This window comes from Erythrolamprus reginae, chromosome 2 (assembly GCF_031021105.1).
Source record: "Erythrolamprus reginae isolate rEryReg1 chromosome 2, rEryReg1.hap1, whole genome shotgun sequence".
Classification (NCBI taxonomy): Eukaryota; Metazoa; Chordata; class Lepidosauria; order Squamata; family Dipsadidae; genus Erythrolamprus; species Erythrolamprus reginae.
Window position 1 is genome coordinate 69,972,894 of NC_091951.1, and position 17,216 is coordinate 69,990,109.

Sequence of the window (17,216 nt, forward strand, 5' to 3'; positions counted from 1 at the left end):
GGGAGTCACACGCGGGCGTGCCCACACCCATAATTCCATAAGGTGCGTGTGCGTGTGATACCCCCCTGCTCTCAGCATGCAAGGGAGCCTGGGGAGGGTGAAAACAGCCTCCCCCGGAGGCCCTACAAAGGCCAGAAATGGCCTGTTGCATGCCATAGGTTCGCCATCACTACCATAGTTAAGCAAATCACTGCAGTTGTTACATTGTTAACACCATTGTTAAGTGAATCTGGTTTTGCCATTTACTTTACTTGTCAGAAGGTCGCAAAAGTGAATCACATGACCCCAGAGCACTGTAACCATCACAAATGCATGCCAGTTGCCAAATGTCCAAATTCTGAACACTGCAACCGTCGTAAAGGAGAAAAATTGTCATATTGTCACAATTTTCAGTGGTGATGTAACTTCAAATAATAATAATAATAATAATAATAATAATAATAATAATAATAATAATAATTTATTGGATTTGTATGCCGCCCCTCTCCGTAGACTTGGGGCGGCTAACAATGATAAAAACAGCATGTGACAATCCAATAATAAAACAACTAAAAACCCTTATTATAAAACCAAACATACACACAAACATACCATGCATAACTTGTAATGGCCTTGGGGGAAGGAATATCTCAGCTCCCCCATGCCTGGCAGTATAAATGAGTCTTGAGTAGTTTACGAAAGACAGGGAGGGTGGGGGCAATTCTAATCTCTGGGGGGAGTTGGTTCCAGAGGGCCGGGGCCGCCACAGAGAAGGCTCTTCCCCTGGGGCCCGCCAAACGACATTGTTTAGTCGATGGGACCCGGAGAAGGCCAATTCTATGGGACCTTATCGGTCACTGGGATTCGTGCGGTAGCAGGCGGTTCCGGAGGTACTCTGGTCCAAAGCCATGTAGGGCTTTATAGGTCATGACCAACACTTTGAATTGTGACTGGAAACTGATCGGCAGCCAATGCAAGCCCCAGAGTGTTGAGGAAACATGGGCGAATCTTGGAAGCCCCACGATGGCTCTCGCAGCTGCGTTCTGCACGATCTGAATAGTCACTAAACAAATGATGGTAAGTAAAGCACTACCTGCGGGTGACATTATATACAGTTTGCTGCATGCAGACACATGTTAACACTATACCCTGCTTACTCTGTAGGTATTCAGTGCTAGGAGATCCTGAAACACCATGTCTCTGGGCGGAGCCTTGCTATAGCAGCACTTGCTTGCTGCATACTCGATAAAAGCTTCTTTGGCCTCATCTTCCGAAATAGCAGGAATACTGTGGCAAGAAAAAAACGAGGGAGACAGTGAGCATCAATCACAGGGCTAGCTTCAAATACTCCTCCGGGACAAGGATATGCTACCATTTGAGTTGCTGGGCATGATCAGAATTTTTAGCGCCTCTATGGATTTCCCCACAAAATGAAAAGCCCCCATGGGCACACTTGGTTGAAGACCCTCATTTATCAAGTGAGAAAATGGAGAGGCCGCTATTGACTTGGGATTCTCTTCGCCTCTCTCGGTGATTTTGGATTTTAGTGGGGGGGGTTTCTTCTTCTTCTTCTTCCTCTGGCCAAATGGGCATGTTTCTCCCCAAAAGCAACTGATTGTAGCCACCCATCATTTTTACATTAAAAGAAAGCTTTGGGGAAAGAAGGGTGATGCTAGAAACAAGTAAATGAAAGCCATGTGAACTATATGGGCCTACAGGATGCTGAGGAAACCAGGCTATATAAGAAATATTATTTATTGGATTTGTATGCTGCCCCTCTCCACAGACTCCTTCCCTTCAACAGAAGCAGCTCTCATCTCCTGCCTCTCCTCCTCCTTTACAGATAGTCCTTGATTTACAACCTTTCGTTTAGGGACTGTTTGAAGTTACAACAGTTTAGGGACTGTTTGAAGTTGCACTGTAAAGGAAAAGTGGTTTATGACCGTTTTTCACATTTACGACCACTACAACATCCCCATAGTCACATGATCAAAATTTGAACGTTTGATAACTGGCTCATATTTCTGATGGTTGCAGGATCCGGGGATCAGCAACCTTCTGGCAAGCTAAGTCAATGCAGAAGACAGATTCACTTAACAACCATGATACTAAGTTAACAACTGCAGTGATTCACTAAACAAGTGTGGCAAGAAAGGTCATAAAATGGAAACAAACTCACTGAACGTCTTTCTCATTTGTAGACAACAGCCCAACAGATATATTGGGCTCATTTGTGGTCGTAAGTCAAGGACTACCTACGTATCTATTGCACTTGCGTTTTTTCTCTTCCTCCAGATAAGCAGGAGATAACCACTTAGTTTGAGGCAAAGGCAAAATAAAAATAGATTCTTAGAAAATTTAAAAGAACAGTATCCATCTTACTTCCAGTTTGTCTGAGCTGGCACTGGCTCACTTTCAGGATAAGGAAGCGAATCAGGTGGAGGAGGGAAATACTTCCCTGCTGCAAAAGAAGGGGATAATGATGAGAAAAGAGGTTTCAGATTAAACAGTGTCCAGTGATCTAGGGTCGAAGAAACAATGAGAGTGGCTTGTCCTATTGTAAGCCATCCTAAATTCAAGGTTCTTATTGTCCAGTAAGTATCCTGCTATGCTCAGGATGAATCTGTTTACAGTGTAATCTGGAATAGAATTAGAATAGAATAGAATAGAACAGAACAGACTATAGAATAGAATTTTTAATTGGCCAAGTGTGATTGGACACACAAGGAATTTGTCTTGGTGCATATGCTCTCAGTGTACATAAAAGAAATGATAAGTTCATCAAGAATCATAAGGTACAACAATTAATGATAGTCCGTGCAGTGTCCGCATAGTAACAGCCGGCTGTCAGAGCCGCGCTCGCTCGTCCCTATCCAGGGTGCTGATTGGGCGCGTATGCCCCAGTTACATTGTAAGCAGGAACTTTCCTCTGTTTGGATTGGTGGCTGCCTCAGGCAGCTAGCTGTATAAAAGCCTCTGTGTTCATGTTTTCTTTAAGCCTGTACCTGCCACTGCTGGCACGTTGTTTGATTAAACTATTATGTTTATATAAGGCCTCAGTTATTATACTGGCGACGAGGATGGGACTGCAGTCCGGGTTCAAATAAGCAATCAAATCATATTAAAGAACAGTCAATATAAATTGCAAAGATACAAACAACAAAGTTACAGTCATACAGCCATTTGTGGGAGGAGATGGGTGATGGGAACAGTTTGTGTCCAGGATCTAAGGAAACAATCTGTTTCCTTGCAGACTATTGCCAAATACAAGCAACAAGTGATGGTCGAGCAGATGGCCAATCGATCATTTGGGTAGAAAAAACAGACTTCTATTTTTTGTCCTTCCGTTTGCAAAAGAGGAAACTTGTGAATTTCTCCTCTGTTGTAAGTCACACCGTGTTTAGGGGCTCTCCCCACTACATAGGTCACTAAACTTAAGATTTTAAGTCATGTACAAACAGGACTGCTCTCTTGAGGTCCTCCATGTTGGGAAGGAAAATCTGTAAGAGAATGCCTCTAAATCCATGGAAGTGCTGTGTATGATTGATTTGAGAGTGCTCACTATCTGGAGGAGGTTCATAAGCTGGGAGGCTTTACATGGTGACTTTCACTCTCTCCACCTGCATGTTTAGTTTGTTTATTAAATGTAAGTGCCACCAATCTTGCTACTTAGGGTGACTGCAGGTGGTAAGAGGAGGACAGGATGAACAAACTTATCTGTGTTTTCCTCAAAGAAATGGAAATGACCTCTCCTCTCTCTGCTCCACCCAGTCGCTGTCATTATTTGCAATGGAGCATTTCTAAATGCTCCCCATTCAATCATTTCCTACACCTCTATTTGCTACTATTGCCACACTCCACAAATATAAGTTGATCTCTTGTTTGCAGTTCAAACAACAAGAGCCACGTGGGCACCATATTTAGAATGCAGTATTGTCAACTAACTCTCTGCCAACTGCCAGAAGTTCGATCCTCACGGGCTCAAGGTTGACTCGCCCTTCCATCCTTCTGAGATTGGTAAAATGAGAACTTGGATCGTTGAGGGCAATAGGAAGACTCTGTAAATCGCTTAGAGAGGGCTGCAAAGCACAGTGAAACAGTGTACAAGTCTAAATGCTATTGCTATTGCAATGTAATTATTGGGGAGCAGGGAATCTTCCTTTCAGATAAATATGGTAATTTCCCCCAAAGCAGTAAATTGCCACAAAATCAATCCAAGAACCTTGTGCCACTTTAGCATTCAATACAGAGGCAGATTGCAAGTACCACTGCTATCAATGCGCTGTGCGCACAGCTTCAGTTGTGCTGCACACGCACACGTGCGATGCATGAGCACCCCCAGCATGTTTTTACTTTTGCGCATGCACAGGAAACAAAAACACATTGAAATCTTGTGAGGGCACGTGTGCGTGTGTGAGAGTTTGGTGATTTTTTGCTTCTGCGCTTGCACAGAAGCAAAAAAAAATTTGCTAAAATCTTGTGCACGTCTCCTTATGAAATTTTGCTTCTGCGCATGTGCACGAAACAAAAAAAATATGAAAAAAAGATGGTGGTGCCCATAGGACTGCCACCGGAGCAGTCATACGTAAATTGTGCTATCTGGCAGCCACTACCGTGTGCAGTCTGCTCCCACATCGATAGCAACCCACTACTGATTCAATATACAGTGATACCTTGTCTTACAAACTTAATTGGTTCCGAGGCGAGGTTCTTAAGGTGAAAAGTTTGTAAGACGAAACAATGTCTCCCATAGGAATCAATGGAAAAGCGATTCATGCGTGCAAGCCCAAAATTCACCCCTTTTGCTAGCCGAAGCGCCTGTTTTTGCGCTGCTGGGATTCCCCTGAGGCTCCCCTCCATGGGAAACCCCACCTCCAGACTTCTGTGTTTTTGAGATGCTACAGGGGAATCCCAGCATCGCAAAAACAAGCGCTCTGCTGGCAACGGAAGTCCGGAGGTGGGGTTTCCAGGGAAGGGAGCATCAGTGAAATTGCAGCATTACAAAAACACCGAAGTCCTTGAAACCCCACCTCCGGACCTCTGTGTTTTTGCGATGCTGCATTTTCACTGAGGCTCCCCTCACTGCGAAACCCCACCTCCAGACTTCTGTTGCCAGCGAAGCACCCATTTTTGCACTGCTGGGATTCCCCGGCAGCATCACAAAAACAGGGAAGTCCGGAGGTGGGGTTTCCCATGGATGGGAGCCTCGGGGGAATCCCAGCAGCGCAAAAATGGGTGCTTCGCTGGCAACAGAAGTCCAGAGGCAGGGCATCCCAGCGGCAGCAGTGGGTTTGTAAGGTGAAAATAGTTTGTAAGAAGAGGCAAAAAAATCTTAAACACTGGGTTTGTATCTCGAAAAGTTTGTATGATGAGGCGTTTGTAAGACGAGGTATCACTGTATTATCACATGGATGTTATTGTTTCCATCAGTTCTACACCAAACTTACCATCTCCAACTGTAGTGCCTTCGTAGCCAGACACATTGTTTGCATCAAAGGCAGGAGCAGAAGGTACTTCAGCTGTCATTGCAGAAGGTGTGAAGCCTACAACATGCAACGGAGAAACATTAATACTGCCAGCATACAAGCATTTAACAAGCCACATGAAGCACAGCATCTAATATATTCTCTTTCTTTCCAAAGTCACATGGTGCATACATGGGAAGAAAAGTCTAAAATGTCTTTCTCCCCCAAAAGATAGTCATTTGATACAACCATTAATTTATGCATCTCAATATGGACCTTGTCTTCAGAAAACTTTAAAATAGAGGTAGACAATCTATGGCTAATGGGTCAGAGATAGCACCTAGCACCCCACTTGCAGCTCTCAGATTCCCACAGCCCAACGTTTCAGATCTATCATTTCAATTGGGACAATATTTTTATGGAGGCTTAATGCACCTCTCAGCAATCCTGAGAACCCCAGAACACTGAATTACTCCCCCCTTTTTTGTGGAGGCTTTTAAGAGGAAAACTGAACAAAATCTCTGAAAGCTTAAGATACTAATTTTGCCCCTTACACTCCTCAAAAAATGGGGGGAGATGAGCAATTGGGTGTTTTCAAACCTTCAGCAATGTCACATCATCCATTAAATCAACTCTTTATTCCTTGGCAATTTTAAGCTGTGTGAATTTTAACCCTAGGAGCTGAAGTCCACATCTCTTAAAGCTTTTCAAAAACACTGCTATGTTTGTTTCTCCAGAAGTACAATCAACTCCAGATTACAATAGATGATGATGATGATGATGATGATGATGATGATGATGATGATGATGATGATTATTATTATTATTATTATTATTATTATTATTTAGATTTGTATGCTGCCCCTCTCTATGGACTCAGAGCGGCATACAAATCTAAAACTACTAATACCAACAGCAGAAAATGGCATAAAGCAGTGATGGCAAACCTTTTTTTCCTCGGGTGCCCACACCCAAAATTCAATGCCTGGAGAAGCCAAAACAGCTTCCCTCGCTCCCTGGAGGCCCTCTGGAGGCTGAAAACGGCCTGTTTCCCAACTTCTGGTGGACCCAGTAGGCTTTTGTTTCACCCTCTCCAGGCTTCAAATGTTTCCCTGGAGCTGGGGGAGGGCAAAAATGCCCTCCCATTCCCTTGGACATTCTCTAGAAGCCAAAATTGTGCTCCCAGAACCTCTGTGTGACCCAAAAATCATCTGGCTGGCATACAAATTCACATTGGAGCTGAGCTAGGGCAACAGCTTGCGTGCCAGCGGATATGGCTCCATGTGCCATCTGTGGCACCCGTGCCATAGGTTCGTCATCACTGGCATAAAGCCTTTCTATTCTATTCTATTCTATTCTATTCTAATGCTTAACCAGAACACAGCCTCTGTTCTAGATGATATTATATTTCATAATTATGTACAAGCTAACTGCACAAAACTGCATACTTTCTTATTCAAAGAGATTCGGATCAAAGAATCTTCTTGATAACTATTTATATATAGTAATTTATATAACTAAAAGGCTACATTATTATTCAATTTATATCATCCGTCAACGAAATGTAATAAGATGGAGAAATACACTTCATATTTCTGTGCCGCAAAATCCAATGGGATGAACTTTGACTGATAATCATCTTTCAATCTAACTTACAATGTGAGAATTCAATGGGAAGTGAATGATACAAAGAGCTTTCTAACAGAAAAAGTGAATAAAATACAAATAGATAAACTGATGTTAGTATTTTAGCAGGTCACCCTGCTTACAGCTGGAGTGTTAGGTCTATTTTCCCCCATTCTTTATAGGATAATAAAGATAGATTGTTAGTGTATATTGTGGGTATAAAAGAACAAGGGATGATAAGGAATCTATTTACCCTAGAAGTCAACAGTAGGATTTTATTAATAAAATTTATTATCTAAGACCAGAAGCATGGCAAGAGGGCAACGTAACTCCGGAACCTTAACATTAAAATAAAATGTTTCTTTTAAGTCAGTTTAATGACCTAACTGTGTGTCCAGTGCTACTTACTCGAGTAATTAGAGGCCACAAACTTTGTGAACAGGACAGAACCTGGAAGGTTATGAAAACTGGCAACCTTGTATGGAACTGCTGTCTCTACAATTCATCTCACCTCATACATAAACAACATCAAACTGCCATGAAAGTAGGAAATCTTCATGACACCAACAAGACCCACATTCCTTACTATACAGCATCATCCTCTGGTGGTGCTGATTTACTCAAGGATAAAGATAAAGATAAAGACAATAAATCCCTGCAGCCTTTCCTGTGTCCAACACATAATGATCAGAAGGGGCCATTTGCAGGGTATGACTCTGGTAAGTTAATGCCTATGTCCATGACGGCAAACTTTTGGCACATGCGCCGTCACCCCAAGTCAGCTCTCTGTGGCGTTTCTTTCATGGAGCTTCTGTTTCCCTGCAGATGAAAGAAACTGCGTTGTCTGTGTTGGATGTGATGAGCTGGGGTGGCACAGCAGGTAGAGTGCTATACTGGAGGCCACTGAAGTGGACCGTAGATCTGCGGTTCAAATCTCATCACCGGCTCATGGTTGACTAAGCCTTCCATCCCTCCGAGGTGGGTAAAATGACCCAGATTTTGGGGGCAATATGCTGGCTCTGTTAAAAAGTGCTATTGCACTAACATGTTGTAAGCAGCCCTGAGTCTAAGGAGAAGGGCTGCATAAAAAAATGAATGAATGAATGAATGAATGAATGAATGAATGAATGAATGAATGAATGAATGAATGAACGAACCAACTCCTGCCGGCCAGTGATCTTTGGTTCTCTGCAGCACATGTGCATATTTGCGCATGACTGTGCATATGCACATTCACACAGAGAGACACAAATACACCTCTTTCAGTTTGGGCATGTGTGCATGTCGTTTGGGCACTCGGTGCCTAAAAGGTTCACCATGGCCTATGTGAAGTGATTCCTCTTCCCCAAACAGATGCCGTGTCTTTCAAAGATAACATTCTCTACATCTTTATCTACATCCTTATCCTATGAGCCATGGTGGTGCAGTGGTTAGAGTGCAGCAGTGCAAGCTGCATCTGTTGACTACTGAATTTAGTTCACCAGTTCAAATCTCACCAGGCTCAAGGTTGACTCAGCCTCCCATCCTTCCGAGGTGGGTAAAATAAGGACCCGGATTGTTGGGGACGATAGGCTTACTCTCTGTAAACCGCTTAGAGAGGGCTGTAAAACACTGTGAAGTAGTATATAAGTCTAAATGCTATTGCTAAGTTCTATTGCTATCTTGATGACTATAAACTTTTAATCAGCCAATGTTTCTTACAATTTCATGTAAGTTTTGTAAGCCAATTAGGTGTAGTAGTTAAGGAAACAAGAGAGCATGAATTCTGCTTCCACCTCTAGTGTTCTACCTCTAGTTGCACTCACACTCTCTCTCAGCCCTAGGAAGAAGGCAATGGCAAATCACTTCTGAAAATCTTTGCGAAGAAAACAGCAGGGAGTTATTTAGGCAGTTGTCAGGAGTCAATACTGAGTTCCAGGAATGTTTGCATGCATAAATAGAAACATAGAAGCATAGAAGATTGACGGCGGAAAAAGACCTCATGGTCCATCTAGTCTACCCTTATACTATTTCCTGTATTTTATCTTAGGATGGATATATGTTTATCCCAGGCATGTTTAAATTCAGTGGCTGTGGATTTACCAACCACGTCTGCTGGAAGTTTGTTCCAAGCATCTACTACTCTTTCAGTAAAATAATATTTTCTCACATTGCTTCTGATCTTTCCCCCAACTAACCTCAGATTGTGCCCCCTTGTTCTTGTGTTCACTTTCCTATTAAAAATACTTCCCTCCTGAACTTTATTTAACCCTTTAATATATTTAAATGTTTTGATTATGTCACCACTTTCCCTTCTCTCCTGCAGACTATACAGATTCAGTTTATTAAGTCTTTCCTGATAAATTTTATGCTTAAAACCTTCCACCATTTTTGTAGCCCATCTTTGGACCCGTTCAATTTTATTAATATCTTTTTGTAGGTATTCCAAATGTGGTCTCACCACGCTCTATGTGGGTATTCCAAATGTGGTCTCACCACGCTCTATATAGCAGGATCACAATTTCCCTCTTCCTGCTTGTTATACCTCTAGCTATGCAGCCAAGCATTCTACTTGCTTTCCCTACCACCTGAACACACTGTTCAGCCATTTTGAGACTGTCAGAAATCACTACCCCTAAGTCCTTCTCTTCTGAAGTTTTTGCTAAGACAGAACTGCCAATACAATACTCAGATTGAGGATTCCTTTTGCCCAAGTGCATTATTTTACATTTGGAAACATTAAACTGCAGTTTCCATTGCTTTGACCGTTTAGCTAGTAAATCTAAACCATTTGCCATATTACAGCCATCTCCAGGAATATCAACCCTATTGCACACTTTAGAGTCATCAGCAAATAGACAAACCTTCCCTACTAAACCTTCCCTTATATCCTCGAGAGAGGGGCAGCATAGAAATCCATTCAATCAATCAATCCCAAACATATTAAAAAGAATAGGACCCAGAACAGACCCTTGTGGCACACCGCTTGTACCAGTCTCTGCTCAGAATACTTGCCATTAACAACAACCCTCTGATATCTACGCTTCAGCCACTTGCAAATCCACTGGACTATCCTGGGATTAAGTCCAATTTTCACTTATTTATCAATCAGTTCTTTATGTGGAACTGTATCAAAGGCTTTGCTCATGTCCAGATAGGCAATATCCATGGCACCACCTTCTTCCAACACCTTTGTGACATAGTCAAAGAAATCAATGAGATTAATCTGACATGATTTGCCTTCAGTATGAATGAATCATCAATGTTTACATTGTGTATAGACAAACATTAACTCCTGCTTTTGACAGAAAATGTAGATTGGGATCAGGGGATTACTTTCCACACCACTATCCTCATCATACTTTTTCTGGATATTAACCAGATGTATCCAAGCTATAGAGTACACCAGCTTTTGCCTATCCTTTAGCTTAAGTCTTCTCAGATAGCAATAGGATCTTCCTTAGCTGGCAAACCTTAGCACTTCCTTAGAACTTTGATTTATACACTGCTTCACAGTGCTTTACAGCTCTCTCTGCCAGAGGTCTTCAAGTTGAAATCCACAAGTCTTAAAGTTGCCAAGTTTGGAGGCCCATATTTGCCAACTCCAAGTATTAACCAACAAATGATATGTCTTACACATTGGCAAAAAAAAAAAAATCAGAACACTGAATACAAACTTGGTGGATATGACCTCATAGATGACCCTCACTCTGTCAAGAGTACTTGGAGTACTCATTTCAAGTGATCTAAGTGTTAGAGCTCACTACAACAGCATTGCCAAAAAGTCATTAAGAGTTGTTAACCTAATCTTGTGAAGCTTCTTCTCCGGTAATCTTTTACTGCAAACTAGGGCATACAAAACTTTTGCCAGACCAATTCTCAAATACAGCTCATCTGCCTGGAATCCCCACTGTATATCGGACATTAATACAATTGAACGAGTACAGAGGTATTTCATGAGAAGACCACTCCACTCCTCTGTTCACAACAGAATGCCTTATGCCACTAGGCTTGGAATTTTGTGACTAGATAACTTAGAATTACGCCACCTTCGGTCTGACTTAAGTGTAGTACAGTGATCCCTCGATCATCGCGAGGGTTCCGTTCCAGGACCCCTCGCGATGATCGATTTTTCGCGAAGTAGCGGTGCGGAAGTAAAAACACCATCTGCGCATGCGCAGATGGTGTTTTTACTTCCACCGCCGCCCGTCCTTCGCCCGCCATTGCCAGCTCCGCTTCCCAGCTGAGAAGCGGAGGGGGGGGGGGTGTGTCCCGAAGAGCGCGCGCGCTTGCGGACACCCTAGCTCCGCTTCTCAGCTGGGAAGCAGAGCTGGGGTATCCCGCGCTCGCGCGCGCCGTCCGCCATTGCCAGCTCCGCTTCCCAGCTGAGAAGCGGAGCAGCTGCTACGAGGGGCATTTCACCTTCCCTCCCAGGCAAAAAGATGCCGGCATTCTGGGATGATGGGGCCGGACTTCTCAGGCGGAAGGCGTGCCCCTCTCCCCGGCATCTTTTTGCCTGGGAGGGAAGGTGAAATGCCCCTCGTAGCAGCTGCTCCGCTTCTCAGCTGGGAAGCGGAGCTGGCAATGGCGGACGGCGCGCGCGCGAGCGCGGGGATACCCCAGCTCTGCTTCCCAGCTGAGAAGCGGAGCTAGGGTGTCCGCAAGCAGACGCAGAGATTTGCCTCCCACCCCTCGCCCGTGCCGCCGGCGCGTCATCTTCCCTCCCAGACAAAAAAGGCCGGCTTTCGGGGAGGAAGGGGCGTGCTCGGCTCTGCGTCTCCAGCCCGTTTCGGCCAAGCCTCCCTGGCCAAACAGCCAGGGAATCCGGGCCGGGCATGGCAGTGAGGGGCTGGAGATGCAGAGCCGAGCATGCCCCTTCCTCCCCGAAAGCTGGCCTTTTTGTCTGGGAGGGAAGATGACGCGCCGGCGGCACGGGCGAGGGGTGGGAGGCAAATCTCTGCGTCTCCAGCCGATGTTCCCTGCCATGCCCGGCTCGAATTCCCTGGCTGCTTGGCAGTGGAGGCTCGGGCAAAAGGGGCTGGAGACGCAGAGCCGAGCACGCCCCTTCCTCCCCGAAAGCTGGCCTTTTTGTCTGGGAGGGAAGATGACGCGCCGGCGGCACGGGCGAGGGGTGGGAGGCAAATCTCTGCGTCTCCAGCCGATGTTCCCTGCCACGCCCGGCTCGAATTCCCTGGCTGCTTGGCAGTGGAGGCTCGGGCAAAAGGGGCTGGAGACGCAGAGCCGAGCACGCCCCTTCCTCCCCGAAAGCTGGCCTTTTTGTCTGGGAGGGAAGATGACGCGCCGGCGGCACGGGCGAGGGGTGGGAGGCAAATCTCTGCGTCTCCAGCCGATGTTCCCTGCCACGCCCGGCTCGAATTCCCTGGCTGCTTGGCAGTGGAGGCTCGGGCAAAAGGGGCTGGAGACGCAGAGATTTGCCTCCCACCCCTCGCCCGTGCTGCCGGCGCGTCATCTTCCCTCCCAGACAAAAAGGCCAGCTTTCGGGGAGGAAGGGGCGTGCTCGGCTCCAGCCCCTCACCGCCACGCCCGGCCCGGCCAAACAGCCAGGGAGGCTTGGCCGAAAGGGGCTGGAGACGCAGAGCCGAGCACGCCCCTTCCTCCCCGAAAGCTGGCCTTTTTGTCTGGGAGGGAAGATGACGCGCCGGCGGCACGGGCGAGGGTGGGAGGCAAATCTCTGCGTCTCCAGCCGATGTTCCCTGCCACGCCCGGCTCGAATTCCCTGGCTGCTTGGCAGTGGAGGCTCGGGCAAAAGGGGCTGGAGACGCAGAGATTTGCCTCCCACCCCTCGCCCGTGCCGCCGGCGCGTCATCTTCCCTCCCAGACAAAAAGGCCAGCTTTCGGGGAGGAAGGGGCGTGCTCGGCTCTGCGTCTCCAGCCCCTTTCGGCCAAGCCTCCCTGGCTGTTTGGCCGGGCCGGGCGTGGCGGTGAGGGGCTGGAGCCGAGCACGCCCCTTCCTCCCCGAAAGCTGGCCTTTTTGTCTGGGAGGGAAGATGACGCGCCGGCAGCACGGGCGAGGGGTGGGAGGCAAATCTCTGCGTCTCCAGCCCCTTTTGCCCGAGCCTCCACTGCCAAGCAGCCAGGGAATTCGAGCCGGGCGTGGCAGGGAACATCGGCTGGAGACGCAGAGATTTGCCTCCCACCCCTCGCCCGTGCCGCCGGCGCGTCATCTTCCCTCCCAGACAAAAAGGCCAGCTTTCGGGGAGGAAGGGGCGTGCTCGGCTCTGCGTCTCCAGCCCCTTTTGCCCGAGCCTCCACTGCCAAGCAGCCAGGGAATTCGAGCCGGGCGTGGCAGGGAACATCGGCTGGAGACGCAGAGATTTGCCTCCCACCCCTCGCCCGTGCCGCCGGCGCGTCATCTTCCCTCCCAGACAAAAAGGCCAGCTTTCGGGGAAGAAGGGGCGTGCTCGGCTCTGCGTCTCCAGCCCCTTTTGCCCGAGCCTCCACTGCCAAGCAGCCAGGGAATTCGAGCCGGGCGTGGCGGCGACGGCGGCGGCGCTGCTACTCCAGTCACCCAGTCCTCTCCTGCCTCCCGCACCAATGTTCCCCGCTGCGTCAGTCGCTGCCAGCCCCGAGGGACATTTCACGAGGGGCATTTCACCTTCCCTCCAAGGAAAAAACATGCCGGGGAGAGGGGCACGCCTTCCGCCTGGGAAGTCCGGCCCCATCATCCCAGAATGCCGGCACCTTTTTGCCTTAGAGGGAAAGTGAAACGCCACTCGTAGCAGCTGCTACGAGGGGCATTTCACCTTCCCTCTCAGGCAAAAAGTTGCCGGCATTCTGGGATGATGGGGCCGGATCTTTTTGCCTTGGAGGGAAGGTGAAACGCCCCTCGTAGCAGCTGCTATGAGGGGCGTTTCACCTTCCCTCTCAGGCAAAAAGTTGCCGGGGAGAGGGGCACGCCTTCCGCCTGGGAAGTCCAGCCCCATCATCCCAGAATGCCGGAATCTTTTTGCCTTGGAGGGAAAGTGAAACGCCACTCGTAGCAGCTGCTACGAGGGGCGTTTCACCTTCCCTCTCAGGCAAAAAGTTGCCGGCATTCTGGGATGATGGGGCCGGATCTTTTTGCCTTGGAGGGAAAGTGAAACGCCCGTATCCAGCAGAAGCGGCGGGATTCAAAGTGCTGCGGTGGGGGGTGTCCCGACAGCGGCGGGTGAACGGGGCGAAGCGAACGAGGCGGGGGAACGAGGCGGGGGAACGAGGCGAGCGAACGAGGCGGGGGAACGGGGCGAGCGAACGGGGCGAAGCGAACGAGGCGGGGGAACGAGGCGAGCGAACGAGGCGGGGGAACGGGGTGAGCAAACGGGGCAAGCGAACGAGGCGGGGGAACGAGGCGGGGGAACGAGGCGAGCGAACGAGGCGGGGGAACGAGGTGGGTGAACGGGGCGGGGCGAACGTGGCGGGTGAACGAGGCGGGGGAACGGGGTGAGCAAACGGGGCAAGCGAACGAGGCGGGGGAACGAGGCGGGGGAACGAGGCGAGCGAACGAGGCGGGGGAACGAGGTGGGTGAACGGGGCGGGCGAACGAGGCGGGTGAACGAGGCGGGGGGAACGAGGGGAGCGGCGGGCGAACGAGGGGAGCGGCGGGCGTACGAGGCGAGCGGCGGGCGAACGAGGCGAGCGGCGGGCGAACGGGGCAAGCGGCAAACGGCGGGCGGGCATCAGCGGGATCCGAGGCGGCGGGGAAGACCCAGGGAAGGTTCCTTCAGCCGCCTAGCAGCTGATCTGCTCGGCAGCGCAGCACCAGCGAGGAGCCGAAGATCTTCGGCTCCTCGCTGCTGCTGCGCTGCCGAGCAGACCAGCTGCTAGGCGGCCACTCGAGAGCAAGAGGGGGAGAGAAAGAGAGAGAAGGAAAGAGAGATGAGAGAGGGAGGAAGAGAGTGTGAGAGAGGAAGAAGCAACATAGAGAAAGAGAGAGAGAAAGAAAGATGAGAAAGGAAGGGAGTGACCTCATCGGGTGGGAAAAATCGCGATATAGCGTTCGCGAAGATCGAGATGGTCACAATTGCTGAAAAATCGCGATATAGCGTTTCGCGAAGATCGAGATCGCGAAACTCGAGGGATCACTGTACACAAAATTATCTGCTACAATGTCCCAGTCAATGACTACTTCAGTTACAACTGCAATTAATACAAGAGCACACAATAGACACAACTTAAGGTAAGTTGCTCAAAACTCGATTGCAGAAAATACAAATTCAGCAACAGAGTGGTCAATGCCTGGAATGCACTACCTGACTCTGTAATTACTTCCCTAAACCCTCATAACTTTAATCTTAGACTGTCTACTGTGGACCTCATCCCATTCCTAAGAGGTCTGTATGGGTATGCATAAGATCATCAATGTGCCTACGGTCCCTGTCCTACTGTGCTCATTTATTTCTATTCTTATCCTGTATTCATAATCATGTTTATTCATATATCTATTATCTTACGATAGATAGATAGATAGATAGATAGATAGATAGATAGATAGATAGATAGATAGATAGATAGATAGATAGACAGACAGACAGACAGACAGATATAGACAGACAGACAGACAGACAGGAACGAAGGGAGTCCATGTTTCGGCCGGCCAGGAAGGACGTCTCCGTGACGTCAAAGCTCCACCCCTGGAATTCCCTATTGGGATTCCCCAACTCCGTTTAAGCCTCCCAACCGGCCAACAGCTCCATGGCTCTTCTGGCAAGGTGACAGCCAGGCAGCGGCGCTTCTCGGCGGTCTCCCGAACCTGAACCCGAACTTTTGCCGAACTTCCAGGTTCGGCGTTCGCAGCGGCGGGTTCGTAAGGTGAAAAAAGTTCGTAAGGAGAGGCAAAAAAGTTTGTAAGATGAGGGGTTCGTATCACGAGGTACTACTGTACTTCATAGCGATACAAGCAACAAAGTAATAGTCATAAGTGGCAGGCGAGGTAATAGGAGGTAGGAGGTAATAGGTTATATCTAGGGAAGGAATAGAATTTAACAGTCTCCTGGTTTTTAGCTTGGTTCCTGAAACCACTACGTCAAAATGATTCTGTTCAATGACCTTTAGCTATTTTAAAGCATTCCCCAAATGATTTCAACGTAATTAAAAGTAGTTTGTATATGTAACCAAAGCAAGTTTATTATAGGCAGAAAGATGGAAGAGTACCAAAATTCTTAAAGTGGAGGAATGTATCATAAACATGTCATAACTAATGGAAATAGCAACACTGATCTCTCTGGTCAGGCAGAATGCAACTCTTTTTTAAAAAAAAAAACTTTTCACTAACTGTAGAAGAAAGTGAGATGACGATTTATGGATTGAAACAGATTAGAATTCAATAAGGGCTTGAAGGGATTTCTGGAAGAGTTAAAAGGGAGGATAGGCTTATTAATACCTGTCAAAGAGAACATTGGAAGTCATATTTCATAACTTTAGGGTTTTTTTCCTTTTCTTGCTCTTCTTTCCTTCTTTCCTTTTTCTTTTTTTGTAAAATCAATAAATACAGGTACTCTTCAACTTATATCAGTATACTTAGTCACCATTTGAAGTTACAACGGCACTGGGAAAAAAGTGACCTATGATCATTTTTCACGCTTACGACCACGCAGCATCCCCATGGTTATGCTATTTACATTTGGATGCTTGGCAACTGGTTCATATATATGGCAGTTTCCATGTCCCAGGGTCATGTGATCATCTTTTGTGACTTCTGACAAGCAAAGTCAATGGGAAAGCCAGATTCACTTAACAACCGGGTTACTCGTTTAACAACTGCAGTGCTTCACTTAACAACCGTGGGAAGAAAAGTAGTAAAATGGGGCAAAATTCACTTAGCAAAAATTTCTAACTTAGCAACATACATGGTCCTGAACATGGAAGACTACCTGCATAATATTTTTTTTAAAAAAACTTCAGTATAATCAAGGTAACATTTATGGCTAATCAGTGTTCACCAAGGATCGAGGTGAACACCGTTGAGTAATAATTGTTGTAATTGTTAAGTTAGTAACATGGTTGTTGAGCAAATCTGATTTTCCCATTGACTTTGCTTGTCAGGAAGTTAAAAAAAGGCGTGCACATGACTCTGGGACACTGCAATCGTCATACACATGAAGCCGTTTCAACAGTCGAAAGTGTGAAAAATAGTCATAAGTCACTTTTTTTCAGTGCCATTATAACTTT

General features: G+C 47.2%; 1 protein-coding gene across 4 annotated transcripts in view; it reads right to left on the reverse strand.

The window, feature by feature from the left end:
* Nucleotides 1-17,216, reverse strand: part of LOC139160431 (protein SSUH2 homolog) — a 63,044-nt gene that overhangs the window by 34,577 nt on the left and 11,251 nt on the right. For all 4 annotated transcript variants that reach the window (XM_070738279.1, XM_070738282.1, XM_070738280.1 and 1 more), the window contains 3 exons: nucleotides 5,427-5,522; nucleotides 2,362-2,440; nucleotides 1,137-1,266 (listed from right to left, as the gene is read on the reverse strand). In XM_070738279.1, coding sequence (XP_070594380.1) covers nucleotides 1,137-1,266; nucleotides 2,362-2,440; nucleotides 5,427-5,522 — 305 coding nt within the window. The remainder of the gene's footprint in view (nucleotides 1-1,136; nucleotides 1,267-2,361; nucleotides 2,441-5,426; nucleotides 5,523-17,216) is intronic.